Source organism: Pyrgilauda ruficollis, unplaced genomic scaffold (genome assembly GCF_017590135.1).
Source record: "Pyrgilauda ruficollis isolate IOZ18807 unplaced genomic scaffold, ASM1759013v1 scaffold204, whole genome shotgun sequence".
NCBI lineage: Eukaryota > Metazoa > Chordata > Aves > Passeriformes > Passeridae > Pyrgilauda > Pyrgilauda ruficollis.
The window spans coordinates 697,509-713,521 of NW_024519652.1; the positions used below are offsets into that span (position 1 = coordinate 697,509).

Here is a 16,013-nt window from a genome sequence, read left to right on the forward strand (position 1 = left end):
AATAGGTTTTTTTCTTTTTGCATGTTCAGATTTACCTTTCCCAAGTTTTGGCTCTTTAGATTATGGTTGCATTAAATCAAGAGGCTCTGACTCATTTTCTCTCCTATTCTTCAGCTTTTTTCTTTTTTTTTTTCCACTCTGTAAATTATGAGGGATAGTATGTGTGATTAACAGAAAGTAAAGAACATGCTGCAAACCTGAGCAGTCCAGCAAGAAGATTTTTTCTTAGTGAATAGACAGTAGACTTATCTAGTGTGGGCAAATACACGATCCTCCTTTTGAATGGCTTGTCTGTCGGCAGGGAGATGCCCTTTTGAGCTGCATTTAAGGGCTTTCCTCAAAAATACTTGAGTACCAAGGCCTTAATTTGTGTTTTGAAGCTATGTCTTGATTAGTATACTGCTAGAATTAAGAGGAGCCCGAAACATCTTAGTTATGAAAACTCTGGTGGCTTGATTTATGAAGATTTCATTTTTTAAAAATGTGTTGCCAAATTTTTTAGCTGCCAAAAGATACAGTTTCATCTTAACTTCATATTGGCAGCCTTTCTGTTGCTATTGTACATTATTTTACCACTAATCTCTAAGAAGGTGAGAAACTATTACTGCTTTTTAGCACAGTTGACATGATACTGGCTCTGAACTGCTCATGGAGCTTCAAGCGTTTCAGATAGCTATAAATAACTAAAACACCTTCATTGAGTATTCTTACTGCCATGAGGTCATAGTTTACAACACAAAAAGATCAAATGGTGTTTAGGTTTTTGTGGGTTTTTTTTAAAGCACTCTCATAGTGCTTTAAAAAGCACTCTCAAAGAGCTTTATCTGTGGATTTTGGCTTTTGGCCAGGCAATCAAAATTTAGTATTTTGCCCAGCTGTGATCCAGTAATGTTCCTCACAGGAAACATTTTGTGTGGAGGAAAAGATACATATTTGAGCCTGTAAATTGTATTTTGTCCCTCATATTGCTTTACAGTTTCTCTGAGCCACTTGCAGACAGATTGAATAATCACAGGTGAATCTGACCGAAGAAACATTTTATAAAAACTGCAACCAGAATGTGTTCATTAAGAAAATAATTTCAGAAATGTTTGTGTCTTACTTCAGTGACAGTTTATCTCACCTGTTTACAGTGGGGAGTCTGTGTCTTCCACCTTAGGGCTAAGAATGCTCAAACTGACTGTTTTTTAACTAGCAAAAATTAATATTTTGGGAGAAAATAACTACTTTGTCATTTTGCTGCCAGAAAAACTTAGAGCTGAAGTCAAGACTGTTAGAATTGGCTTTTGAGGTTTGGATACAATTGAAACATTGAAATTGGTGACCTGAGGCTTCTCATTGTTTGTTTTTTGTTTTTTTTTTTTTTTAATTTAGAAATCCTGCTTTCTGACAAGAACTGTACATACCCATATGTGTAACCAGTTCGAGTGTCATCCAGCCTGATGAGTAAAAGTCATCAGGCTCTAATGACAGTTAATCAAATAATTTTTTATACTCCACACTTCACAGGCCATTCTTTTTGGACTGACGTCCACACCTGTGTGGTGTCTCAGGAGACCAACCAAGGGATTGTTGCTGGAAGCTGAATCAGCCCAGCCTGAGTAATTCAGCTCAAGACTGTGCCTTAGAATAAAGGGCTGTGCTCCTGCAAGCCAAACCCTTCTCTCCGGGGAAAATACCTGACAGTCTCTAAAGTGTGTCAGTAACTGGATGATAGTTTTTTAACATTTCTTTATATATATACTTTTTTATATACTTTGTTATATACTTTTATATATTTTATTAATTTCATAAGCTCAAAGGACAAGGGACAATGCCTTTAAACTGATGGAGGGTGGGTTTAGTTTAGAAATTAGAAAGCAATTCTTCCCTGTGAAGGTGGGAAAGCCTGTGTTCAAGGCTGGGTTGGATGGGGCTTGGAGCAACCTGGTCTAGTGGAAGGTGTCCCTGCCCATGGCAGGGGGATGGAACTAGATGGTCTTAAAAGTCGCTTTCAAACCAGACCCTTCTGGGATTCTTTCTCTGGACTTTACCTTGATATGAATGCTGTGAATTCTAGTAGCAGTACAGCCTCAAGGAAAACACAAATGGAATAGACACCCTCCATCAGCTGCTTGTTTTCATAGGTATTAATAGCAGCCTTGTATTTTTGAGTTCTGTGCCTCTGTCTAAACATTACTTTTGGACTAAAACCTCAACATGATTTCCACTCTCAGCTGGAGGGAGGTGATGGCACAGGAAAAAACAGTTTAACCCAGTGTATCCAGAGTCTTATGGATTTGTTTTACTTGCCTGCGAGACTGTGGCCATTGTTCTTCTTAAAAGAGAGAGATTTATCTTCTCATGTTTGCCTTGTAGACACTTGTCACTCAGCCTGAGCTTGTTGCCTAGGTTGCCCCTGTGATCAAGGAGAGGCATCCAGGGAAGATGACTTTCCCACTGATCATCACTGGCTCTCAAATAGGGGATGACCACCGTTCTCTCATTTTTCTTCTCCAGTGACTGTGGAACTCTTGAATGGCTGATCTCCAAAACCCTTTATATATATTTACTTCTATCTAGATGCCTTAGGTAATATTTGATAAGCAGATAAACCATACTGTGGACTTCATTCCTTCATTCTCAGATTTAGGATGTTATCCCTGTATTTATTCCTGACTGAAGCTCAACCCATCCTATTCATATTTATTGGTAACAATGGACAGTTTCTGAACTCTGCCCCCATATTTCTCCAGCAGCTTAAAACCTGGTTTTAAAGTCTTTAAGGTCCATTTCAATGCATGTCAACCAAGGAATCTGGCTGCAAGCCATTTTTGTTCAAATACATTAGTTTGAATATCTGCTCAACAAATGGAGATAATTCCTGCTTTACTGCCCTATGGCAGTAAAGCCCTTACATACTCTGCTAACTGAGAAGTTATTTTGTAGATGAAAGTGATGAATAACTTACTGCTGCTACATTTATATCACTTGGTATAGATCATTCTGCCAGTTCTGTTTAGTAATGAAGGGAAGATGTTTTGGCTGCTGGACTAAAGAGATATTGTTCAGGCATACCTAACATGTTAGCTTGAGTAGCCTTGTTGTAAGAACCTCTTAAAAAACTCTCCTGGCACTGCAGACTAATTAATTTGTCACCCATTTTCGTGTAAGGTCTGGTTTTACAAAGGAATTTAGGAATGTTTCCTTTGAAGGGGAATTTAAATTTATATGCCCACTGCAACATTTTTAAAACTGTTTTTCTTGTGCTAGACACCTCAGTTTTCATACTGGTTTACTTGGACACTTAAATGTCTTCTGCTTTGTAGAAGAGTTGCTGCTATGCCTAAATTGAGCTGATGAACACTTGCTAAAGAATCACAGAATACCCTGAGTTGAAGAGACACACAGGGCCCTCCCTGACATCCCAGACAGGGCCCTCCCGGACATCCCAGCAATTCCACCCTGTGCCTGAGAGTATTGTACAAATGCTTCTTCGTGTCTGACAGCCTTTGGGCTGTGACCACTGCCCTGGGGAGCCCGCCCTCTGGGGGAAGAACCTTTTCCTGATAACCAACCTAAATCTCCCCTGACACAGCTCCAGCCATTCCCTTGGGTCCTGTTCCTTCCTGGTCACAGAGAGCAGAGATCCGAGTTGCTGCTCCGCTGCCCCTTGGGAGGAAGCTGCAAACATGAGGAGATCCTCAGCCTCCTCCAGGCTGAACAAGCCAAGTGACCTCAGCTATTCTGCAGGTAACTTGGGGTTTGCCAGTTAGGCAGTCCTATGCCATATTGAAGTCTCTGTCCTTTAGAGTCCAGCCGAAGAAAAATTAACTTGAGCAAGCTTGACACACAGCACAACAGATAAGAGGTACTACTCACTCAAGACAACAAAGGGACTTTGCCTTGGGTTTGATCTCTCCTATAATTACTTGTGTTTTGCAAAACAGTGTGCCTCTGCAACTTCAGAACCTAGGCCTGCTTTCTGCTCTTCTTTCCCTCCATGTCCTTCTCATCTGAGGTGGCACTTATTCTTGTGAGGTATTGCATCTTGTGCTGCAAAGTGATGTATTCAAAAGGAGGGTCTACTCCAAACCCATCTATAGGTTGTTCAAGCCACTGTGTTTTAAATTGTCTGGGCCCAATTCTGGCTGCATATGTTCCAGGCAAGAGTTTTTATCACTCAAATATTGTGTAAAAGTAGATAGTCTTGTCACTATTTTGACAAACACACATCTGTACTTAAATCCACAAGTTACAGCTTGAAATTCTTCCTGAATTAGATTTTAGTCTCCTAAATACCTATTTTCACCTGTGGATGATTGAATAAAGCCTAGAGAAGTGGCAGAATTTCCTATAAACCTTCTAGTCATTCTGCCTGGAACTGGAGATAGGAAGCCCTCACTGCTATACGAGATATTACAGATCTGATGCTTTGATGTCAAACTGTTCTTTTACTTTGGGAAGGATACAAGTGCTCTGTACAATAACTTCTGTAGCTGCCATACTGTTCCTGCTGTTGCTCTGGATGTCTCTTGGTGGACCTGAGCACAAACTGTTGGCAGAAGAACTAACATGATACATCTCTGCATCTGCCATCCCTTGCACATGAGGGGAAAAAAGGTATCCTTCCAGTAAATCTTGTGTTATGCCTAGTCTTGGAGTTCCTTTTTTCTTTTTGTGTGTGTGGTTTTTTTGGTTTTGTTTTTTTTTTTTTTTTTTTTTTTTTTTTTTTTTTTTTTTTTTTTTTTTTTTTTGTTTGTTTTTTTTTGGTTTTTTTTTGTAGTTTTTTTTTAAATTAGTATTTCAAATGTGGGAATTATTTCTCTGGATTGCAGCCCCCCTCAGTTCCTATTCAGCAGGAGTATATTTGCATTTCCTGACATCTTGATAGAAACCAAGCAGAGTGATTTTTATCATTACTGTTGCAGGGGTTATAGCACTGACAATAGTTTTTTGAATGGCCCAGTTATTTTGGAGAGGCATGGCAATCATAGAATCATTAAGATTGGACAAGACCTCTAAGATCATCAAGACCAACCATTCCATAGGCCAAGGCCACCACTGACCATGTACCCAAGTGCCACATCCACATACCTACAACAAGTGGCCCTTGAGTTTGAAAAGGAGCTCCTGTGGGAATGGTGTCCACCCCATCTTCTTTGCATACTCACTGTTTAAAATGCTAATAAGCAACTGATTTGTCAGATAGATCCAGACTCAAAACTAAATTGTATACAGCTCATTCTAGAGCTGCAAAAAGCTCAAAACTCTCTTGCCTGGAGGCTTCTTTTTGTACTCCTGTAAGCTTGAATCAGACTTAATCTGCTCTTAGCAGAAAGAGTAGTCCCAGCCTGTGCTTTGGGCTCAGTTCTGTAAAGAAGAGGGGAGAAGGAAGTCCAGTTCTGTTGCATGGAGCCACTGCCTGTCGTTTCTGTGGCTCAGGGTGGGACATGCATATTGCCACATCTCTTTGGTAACACATGCAAATCACCTTGTTTTACACAGTGTCCTGCCCAAATAAGAGAGAGATAATTCAACTCTGCAACATGAGTGTATGTAGAATGGGAAAGGCAGCAAAACCTTAGGTCTTTTGCCCTGAAAAGCACTACCTACTTCTTTGCAAAGTGTCATATAAGTTGAGTAGTGATCTGTATATTTATCTATCATTTGTCTTGGGCAATATCTCACATAAAAATGGGATTATGTGTCCTTTGACCCAGTGAAGTGTCTTGAATGTCTGTCTTTGTGAATATTTGTACATCTTGGAATTTGGGTAAATTCCTAGAACTTGTCTTTTAACTACAAGATAAACAGAATCTCATCAAGTAAGTAATACAGAGTATTCATTTATTTTTCTGAATGAAGGCAGAAAGCACTAAACTTAGGGAAGGGAGGGCAAAACAGACCATCCCTAACATATCTGCAGTGCAAATTGCCCGAGTACAGTTCAGGAGTCTCCCGCTGCAGATTCTTGTGTTTGTCATATTACATCATTCTGAAAATAAGTGGTCGATGTTGTAGGGGTTGGTTAAAAGACAAAGCTGTAAAGGCTTTGTGGAGTTTGCATTCAAAAGGTCTGAAACAGCTGCTGAAATCTAAGAAGAAAGTTGATGTTTTTTCTGCTGCCTTCATGTGTGGCTGTCTCGGTTTGGAAGAGAGGTGTCTGCTAGGGAAGGCAGGAGCCTCCCTTGGAATGGAGAATGTAAACACCATCCCTCTGAATTATTATAATTTTGAAATTAAGGGAACTCTCAGGCAAAGATATGAGGATAGGAATAACAGTTCTTTACTAGTGTTACAGATGAGTAATATAATAGTTGGCTCTCACAATTAAGAAATAGATATTATGTAGATGTTAAAATGTAGAGCAATGTTATACCCCATAGTCCTCTTTCCCCTCCCCCTTGTAACAGCCTCAGTAGTCAGGGCATTTGGAGAAGGCTGGCTTATTACCAAGAGGTGCAGTGTAACAACACCCGACCTCCAATCAAGATATAAGAAGGTAATCTCCACCAATGGACAGCAGAAAAGGGGTTGACTGACAAAACTTAGGGAAAGGCTAAGGATATAAAAGGCAGAGCATCCATTTTGTAAAGGAAGCACATGGCTGATAGTCACAGGGGCTCCCAGCACTGTAATTCTTCCTTATTTAGTCCTTTTGTTGTATTTTTTGTTAAGGTTTAATAAACCTTTAAAATTTAAAAGTGCACAGTCATTTCTCACACTAGTATGTATAACAAGGCAAACAAACAACAATAACTGTGGCGTTACCAACAAACAGAACCAGGGAGCCAGTACCAGCCTTCTCGGCCACCGGCACTTTCCCCTTTGGTGCAGTTACTGTCACAGCCGGCAGCAATAAGCAAAAATCCCAGGCTGGCGGGTGAGATGTGTCAGAAGTTCCGTGGCAGTAGCTGAAAGTGTGGGACGTCCTACCAGGGCAGAAGGATGCGGGCTACTGCATGGAGAGAAAAACCCAAAGCAATCCTGAAGAAACAGTGGGGGCAGGGCAGCGGAGGTCTGGCTCTGAGCAGGGCAGGGAGAGGTGAAGTTCAGGATTCCTGGGACACACGAGCAGATGGTGATGGGTCCCTCAGGGCTGAGCTCCAGCGATGCCAGTGAATTCTCCCCACAGTAAGCGACAGCCTGGCTGTCCTCTGATGCCAAAGAGCGAGAGGGAGCACAACTGCCCCCAACCCCATTTTTTACCTGTCCCCAAAACTTGTGGTGTCTCTGTCTCTCAGGAAGAAACTTCCCAGAAATAAAAAAAGAAGTATAGCCAGATGCTCTATTCCTCCCCTGACTTCAGCCACCTTCTTTTGTCTTTCTTAAGTACCCGTAACTATCCATAAGTACCCAGTAGTTAGTTTCTTAGCAACTAATGGGAAAAAAATTCTATACCTAAAAGAAAAAAAAAAAAGAAAGAAACCCAACCCCCAACAGTTGCTCTTACCTCTCTGTTTCACTGTCTGCAACTGTGTATTCTGAAAAACAGCTTCTCCTTAAGGTGATTTGAAGGTTTTGTGGAAGAGACAGAAGCCCTACAGATGCATTTAGGGGTAGCCTGGGAGGAGGTAACACAGGAGAGGAAATTCAACAGAAGTAGTACTATTCACTGCCCTCCCATGGGGGCACATACTTCACAGAGGGACTTCTATTTATAAAGGGGAGCAAAACAAGAAAAGTAATGTGGAAAATGATCTGCACTAGGGACTACTTGTAACTGCTGTTACAAGATGTGGTTTCGGTTTGAAAACCAGGCGGAAACACCAATTTTTTGTAGTGGTTTTGGTTCACCAGTCTGAGTTTCCCAGCCAATGCACCAATTAATGTAGTGGGTGCAAACGCCAGTGTACCCACTAGAATTATTTAATCATTTTCTGCTGCAAGATAAGGGTTAGGAGGAGAGCAAAGCAGGCTCAAAACTTTAAAGGGTATAAAGAAAATTGTATTAACAGAGCTAAAAGAAAAAAAAATCAGAATAAACCTTCACAACACTGCTCTTCCAACCATGACACCCCCACACCCTCTTTTCTTTCACACTGACAATGTAAAGAGACGAAACCTGGGACTTTTAGTCAGTTTGCCACCTCCAAAATAATCTTCCTTCAGTTCTCTTAGGGAGAGGAGTCTCTCTTGGCATGCCATGGAGACTTCTCCACAAGAAACAGTTCTCTTATGGCTTCAATGTCACAGTGAATCATCCACCTGGGAAAGGAAAATCTGTTTGCAGTGTGAAAGTCCTTCCCATGCCTTGCAGTTTTCCCACAGCTGCTTTCATGGGCCATATCAACTTATGGGGTACTATTTTAAGGGTGATATGCTATAGCATAAAAGCAAAAGTTCTCTTCAGCCATCTCTAGGAAACAGAGGTTTTCTTCTTCTATTCCTGGGGCAAGGTTTCTCATCTCTCTCATTTCTTTCTGTTCAACTTCCTTCAACATCTGCTTACTGAAACACGGGTGCTTCTGCTCACGGGAGTGGCTAGAATGCTACATCCTCCCAATGCGTTCCATGAGTTACAGGGGGGGAAAAAAAAGTCTGATGTATCAATTATATCTTAACCATAGCCCTACAAGAGAATTTGAGCCCAAGACTAAGGCATCTCCTCAATCTCCTCCCATCTAGGATTTGACTTTTTCACTGACCTCCGTGTCCCATGTTGTTTTCTCTACGTGTCTTCATCCTTTCCTTTTTCCTGATTCAGGAGAGAATTGGTGTTCGTATGTTCATTTGTTCTCAAGCTTTATCAATTGAAACAGTTTTGTATGGAGTTCTGCAGTGCTGGAAGGTTGATCTCATGCAGGCTCTGCATCGGGGAAATCACTCGCTGTGCCTCTCTGTTGGTCACTTGCTCTTCGCCGACACCGTGCGAGTTGTGCTGGCTGCCGGTGCCACCCTGTGTCTTCTCTTCATGCGGGGCGCAAAAAAAAAAAAAGAAAAGAAAAGCTGCTGCTGCTGCTTTTGTCATTCGGTCCACAGCATGGCTGGCTAAAAGCAGCCAAGCAAACAAAGTTCACTGCAAGCCATGCATGCCCCAGCCACCCCACCAGGACAGGGTCTAGCAGGCTTCCTGGGAAGGGGCCTGCATCGCAGCAGAGCCCAGCCTAGCCAGCGCTCAGTTACCTGTTCCAAGGCCAGAAGTAATAGACCTTTTCATGGGATTACCTGTCCTTAAATACGTTTTCACAGCTCTTTTAAGTGGTTTAACTGGGTGTCAATCTTCAAAACTAGCCAACTGATTCGGTGCACCACAGGGAACCCCCACAGGGAGCCACCCTTGCAGTCCATGGACTCCCTCCCCACCTAAAAACCAAACAATCTGTTAAACCACGACACAAGATTTTCCCGTGCCAGACAAAACGTATCAGGCCTTGAGCAGAAGAAGTTTCTTTTAAATGGTGTTCATGAAGGAATTTCATACTGACAGTGGTTGAATCTTAGAATTGTATATTCAGTAGATCAATAATAGCTGGTTCTTTACTATTTTTTTTTCATTTGGAAGGAAAATGAACCAGCTGCTTATGTTAATGTATAGCATGCTATTTATATATAGGGTGGTGATTATAGTTGGAATAATATTGAGCTGACGAAGGAAAGTTCTCATAACACACCTGAGATGACATAAAGTGGACTTTCCAAATTATAGAGCTTGAGACAGTGAAAGTGGCTTGTAGAACTGTATTACAGTAAAGTTAGACTTGTAAATTAGGCTTGATTGGTTCATGTTCCTTAAGAATTAGAGGTTGGCATTTGTCCAAAAAGTTTTGGAATGACTGGCACAGAAAAGCAGATCTGGCAAGAATATCCCTCTGCAAATAGTGAAGTTGGTGTGGTTTTTCTCCTTTGTCCAGCTGTCAGGGAAGTCCACTGTTGGATTCTGTGCTTATAGAGGATTCAGATGTTATTACTCACTTTTGAAGAGTTTATGATGAGCCAGTACGGGCCATAAATACATAAATATATGGTCTATAGTAATATTCCATAAGTTTAGCTTAATCCTATAAAATGGTGTTAACAGTGCGAATTAGCATAATGTGATGGTTTCTTGGATGATTGGCTTGCCAAACTATGGAGCTGTGTAAGTGTTCCTACAAGACCTCGCTGTTTTTCACTACAGCTGTCCTCTGGGCTGTCTTCTGTGGTTCATATGGCACTAAACGTGTTAGGGGTTTTAGCACTTTGGGATAGAAGTTGTTGGCCAAACAGAGCCTGGAGTTGTGATAAAACAATTGCTTCAGCCTTCGATTAAACATCTGTATTGCTCATGTGCGTGCCTGATGGGTGTGATCTATTCTTTCCTTCTTTTATAGTGATCGACACCATACATCCAGTGCAATTCCTGTTCCAAAGAGACAGAGCTCTAGCTTCGGCAGATTGGATATTGGTTTTTCCAGTGGGCTTCCTTCTCCAGATAAAGGACTCCGAAAACGAGCCAGCACAGGAAGCGAGAGACTGCAGTACAAAACTCCTCCTCCTAGTTACAACTCTGCTTTAACACAGCCTGTTGCTGTCACAGCCTGTGTGGGAGAGCTGGATGAAAAACCTGGACCCATATGTTCTTCCTTGGACACCTCTATGGACTCCCCCAAAAGAAATACCAAAAAAGGCCAGGACTTGTGCAGTAGTTTAAATGGAGAAAATGGAAGCCTAAACAATACCCAAGACAGGCAGGAATCTTTCCTAGGACGTTCTAGTGCAATAAATGGGGCGCTTCTGCCTGGCAAGTGCTCTGGCACCATGAACAACGAGCAGCCCTGTGCATTTCAGCCCTCACTCAACCCCGTGCTTTGCTGCACTGTGGAGCAGGCAGAGGAGATCATGGGTATGGAAGCGACAGGATTCAGCACAGGAGATCAGCTGGAAGACTTTACCTCCATCCCAGTGGAACATGCTGTAGCAGTTGAGTGTGATGAACAAGTCCTAGGGGAGTTTGAGGAGTTCTCTCGAAGGATCTGTGCACTGAATGAGAACATGTCCAGCTTCCGCAGACCTCGTAAAAGTTCGGACAAGTGATTCGGACAAGTGAGCTTGGAAGGAGATTTGATAGCAGACATTGAGGTGAAATCAGTGATCTGGAATAGAAATAAAATTGCACTTATTCTTTATATTAATTATGAAAATAAAAAAGCTGAAGTTGTTCCTATGGTGTTAGACAGATGGACTTGAGCACAACAACAAAGGATCATGGTGTATTCACATCCCAGGTAACTTCATTCTGCTTTAAGTCCTTTTCTCTCTGGTATTTATAATCTGTTGGAGGCTTTGTGGGGTTTTTTTTCTAGGGCATTGGAATCCATTTATAATGGCTTTTCTGAAAACAACTTCTAGTGCTGATCAGCCCCTTCTATGAATGTTTGTTATGTTCTTAATTATTATTTAGAGTTAAATTTATTTTAATCTTTTCAGAAGAAAAACCCATTAATATATTTTTATGGTAAGATGTCTTGACATTCTCCCACGTACTCCTGTGTTTGCTTGAGCAATGTAGTCAGTATTAGAGAAATACCATGAATTTGCTACAATTGGACAACTTTATTTTGGCTGTGCTCTGTAGCCTTTGAAGTTCTAGTTTGCACTGAGTCTTCACTTGGCAGTGTGAACTGGCCAGAGAATGAGCACCTGTGTGATTTTTTTGCAGTTTCCTTGCTCCTGGTTAATCACAAATTACATTTGGGGGTTTTTCCACCCCTCTTTTCCTCCAAACTTGCTCTTCCTACCAGTGGAAACCTTGAGAAGTTCTGTGTAATAATCTCAGCCTGACCATTCCCCACTTAGGGTGGGCACAGATCTCATTAGTAGAGACTTAATGAACGCAGTACCAACATGGGGTTCAGCTGCTACCCTCCAAGGTGTGCAGTGGGGACAGTGTTCCCTGAGACACTTCAGACATCTTCCAAAAAACCCAGACTGGGAATGAAGCACTTTGGAATTAGGTGAATGTGTGGAATTGCTCCATCCTCTGTAAAAAGGAGGCACTTAACGTTATTCATCTGAATTTTTATTTTTTTAACTATCTATACTTTGAGGGAAGAAACTTCCAGTGGTTTCCTGGAGGTGCAGTTTGCTGTTGGGTAGGTTACCACTGCCACATGTGTTCAGCTGCACTAATGAGAAAGCATTTGCAGCCTGCAGCCTGCAGCCTGCTTTGTGATTCCTGGTATGTATTTCAATTTGGATTTCATTGCTCTTGCTTTCTATATTGTATACTCAAGAATCTGAGCTCAGTTGTGAGCTCTGAAATATAAAAGTATATAGCAGAATAAAAATACTTCATCTTGTCTGGCTTTTTTTTCCTCTTTTCCTAACTTCACTGTAAGGCTAGCTGAAATTAACTTTTTAAAAATATGGATATGTATAATCTCAGCTTTCTGTTATCAAAACAAGATGTGTTTGTGAGAACCGGTATACATAATGGCACTGTTCTAGAATATGCATTTTTCCAGGTAACGCCTTAATGATTGCATTAAAACTATACTCACATTTCTTTGGTTAGCTTTTATTGGTTGTGTCCACAGTTGAGTGGTTGGATAGAGCCTCTCTGCAGCAATTTGCTGGCTTCAGTCTGTCCCAGGATGATGTGCTGGATGGGAGCACTTGGAGATCTTGATTTTGAGACACTGAGCATGATTTCAGGTACACAGTTGGACACATCCATGAGTATCTTCTCCCCCATATTAGCTCCTCTGTTCAAACCCCATGAAAACTTCCCCAAAGGAAGTGCTGCAGAAGCTTAAAGCACTGCTATCATCTCTGGAAAGGAACAGGTAGGAAGCTCTTGCTGTCCTTTGGCCTATAGAGGGAGAAATAGACATCTGAAAGAACAGCACTTCGTGGTGATGAGCATATGATACTCTGTCCTGGGCCCTGTACCATCTTCTGATACCAGTACAATTTCAGGTGAAATTCAGTAACTTAAGGTCAGTTTTGCACCATGTGGGATGGGATCTGTCATACTCAAGGCAGTACAGGCCTGTTTGTGCACACACTTGTGTTCCTATATAACAGAAAAGCATTAGCTTGTGTGTGATGGTGACTTTTCAAAGCAACCCAAAGAGTAGTTGTGAAGTCACTGTGTTTTGTAGGTGAACATGGAGTGTTTCAGAGCAATTTAGCAATGTGTGAAATTAGGTTTGTACAGCATCAGTGGGACTTTTTTTTTCCATTAGTTTTTTATTTCTCAGGTTGCACAAACCAAATGAAGTCTAGTTCTCCTCCCCAGTGTTGTGTTGCTGTTCCTGTTTAACCCTTGTAATTGGTAATGTGCTAAACACTACGGTTGATTTTTGCATCTGTTGCACAAAGCTGATCAGATGGGCTTTCTATGGATGTATCTTTAGTTAGCCTTAAATTATCCCTGTGTTTCTCTTCTACTCCTGCCACTTTCCATGTAGCAGGTGGTGTGAGGTGGGACAGCATCACAGGGCTGATGAAGCATTGACCAGCTCCTTGTGGCTGTGAGGAAGGGGGTTGTACAGACTGCAGCTGTGTCATAGCTTTCTCCTTTTGGTGTTTATTTTTTTCACCCCTGTAAATTACTTTGGAAATAATGTAGTGGAAGAGAAACAAACAGGAAGTTTGAGGGTGACATAATGGATCACAGTGTACATTGAATTTTCAAGAGCCTTTCAGTTCCTGCACAGCTGTGACACTTAAAAGTCTGCAATTGACTGCAAATTGAGAAAGCATTTCATTGCAATCTCAATCTAATCCCACATTAGAAATCCTTAAGATTTTTGAGCATATTAGTTTTGGAATATCAGATCCCACTATATTTTTATAGCAAGCACAACAGCATTGGTTTATCCTTGCTTGACCAGGTATTTAAAATAAGCGAGACCAGAATATCGCATAATAAATGACACATTAAAATTATGTTGGCAATTGCAGGAAAGCTCATCTGTCTTTATAAAATAAAATTTATTTGTATCTCTCAATTTGTATGTGTTCTTCAATGGCTCCTTTGTGTTTGTTTTCTTTATGAGCGTGGTTTAAACCGCAGTAGCCTTCCCAGCCCCAAAACTCCTTGGCTTATTGTTCATCAAATCAATATTGCTTCCACTGTGAATGGTTGGGCAAGAAGATTTGCCTGAAGAGCTGACTGCCTTGATGGCTCCAAATCCTGTCTCAGAAGAGCTGGTACTGCAGTTTTTTTTCATGCTTCTCCTCAAAAGATGGCATGCAGCTAGAAAAATAGCTCCGGCCTACATTGGATTAAGCTGGATTTGTAGACATTTATGGGTAGTGGAAATACTGTGTTCCTTCATCAGGGAAGCACTGCTACTCATCCAGCACCTTCTGTGATTCCAGCTAATAATCAACATATGTCTGCTCCAAATGCTGATGTGTGCCTTGAGGAGGAGTCAGCTGCATGAGTCTTGGCAGGAGTCTGTCCACAGCTCATGAGTCTGGTGGGAAGCAGTGAAATGTGAAGAGCTACAGGGACTCTCCAGGCATCATTAGGAGGTTTTTTTGGGTTCTTTTTCCTCCTACCCAGTCTATCAGCAGAGAGTAAAAACCCAGGGCATCATCTGTATAGTCCAGGAGCTGAAGTGGGAAGGTACAGGAGAGACATTTACTTTAAGCTATCTCACAATGTTGAACAGCATTATTGAAATACAGTTGCCTGAAAGCGAAGAATTGGAAAGAATAAGATGGAGGTGCTGCTGGAAGAGTGGACTTAATCTAGGTAAACCTTGGGTTCTTCTGTGCCTTATTCTGTCACCTTTCAAATGGCCAGAGAAGTTATGTCTACTTCCTGTCTGAATTTTGACCTTTTTCAGGTGGAAGTGTTTTAAGGTGCTTTGTCTGCTCTGAAATGATGTGGCATAGCTGGTATCTCTGGGCAGCCATGAGCACCTCCAGTCTGCAGGCAAGCTGTTCTTAATGCCAGGTGAAAAAATATTTTCCAGGGGAAAAAACACTCATGATTCAAATATTTTAATTGCTCATTATTTTAATAACACTTTATTTTGTATATGGTAAATTGCAATATTGGTTAACAATTTTTCATTAAGTATTCTGAAAGCTTTTTTGCCCTAAATAACTGTGAGATGTCATGTCTGCTGCTGCTCAATTTAGTGTTGAATGTATTGCATTGACTGGGTCAACATATAACCTGCAGGACTCTTCAGTCTTGCTTTACTAGGTTACTTTATTAGAATCATAGAATAGGCTTAGAAGGGATGTCCATAATCATCCAGTTCCACCTCCTGCCATGGGCAGGACATCTCCCACTAGACTTGGTTGCTCAGAGCCCAATCCATCCTGGTCTGGAACACTTCCAGGGATGGGGCAGCCCCAGCTTTCCTGGGCAACCTGTGCCAGGGCTCCACCATCTTCACAGGGAAGGATTTTTTTCCCCAATATTCCATCTAATAATCTCTGACAGTGGAAAGCCATTTGCTCTGGTCCTGTCATTCCAAACCCTTATTCAGAGTTCCTCTCCAACTCTTTTGGAGCCCCTTTAGGCGCTGGCAAGGGCTCTAAGGTCTTCCTTGAGCCTTCTCCAGGATGAAGAATACTATTTCTCTTGTATTTTTTCTCATGGCAGAGCTGCTCCAGCCCTCAAAGCATCTTTTGCTGACAGTGCTTGAACTGTGAGCTGAGCCTGGACTTCCGTGAGTCCATCTGTCCAGCTGCCTTACATAGTGCATTTCTTTATGTCTCTGTTAAAAAGGAGTTTGTAAATCATGTTGTCTGAGGTGTTAAGTGAAACCATGGATGAGAACCAGTTACCGAATCACAGAATCACAGAATAATTTTGGCAGCTCCTGAACTGTCATAGCATACTTAGGTTTATATAAAACAGATGTACAAACATAGAACACTCTTATCTGCTTCAAAATTTCATGCAAAATGCATTTATTTTGAAATACAGCAATAAGGTAGCTCAGTCAGTTAAGCTGCACAAAAATCTGTAAACCTTGAACATGCAGAGTTAGTACACGTAGAAAACCTGCCTGCCCAGCCATTGTGCTTCTGCCAGGCACGAGGGTGTGAGATTATACCTTGTGGTCAGGGCAGGCAGA

At 41.5% G+C, this 16,013-nt stretch overlaps 1 protein-coding gene across 1 annotated transcript in view; it reads left to right on the top strand.

Annotated features, from left to right (window-relative positions):
• Positions 1–13,919, top strand: part of UVRAG (UV radiation resistance associated) — a 99,807-nt gene extending 85,888 nt beyond the window's left edge. The window contains exon 15 of the mRNA XM_041467284.1: positions 10,296–13,919. Within this exon, the coding sequence (XP_041323218.1) occupies positions 10,296–10,998 (703 nt within the window). The 3' untranslated portion in view covers positions 10,999–13,919. The remainder of the gene's footprint in view (positions 1–10,295) is intronic.
• Positions 13,920–16,013: the final 2,094 nt, after the last annotated feature.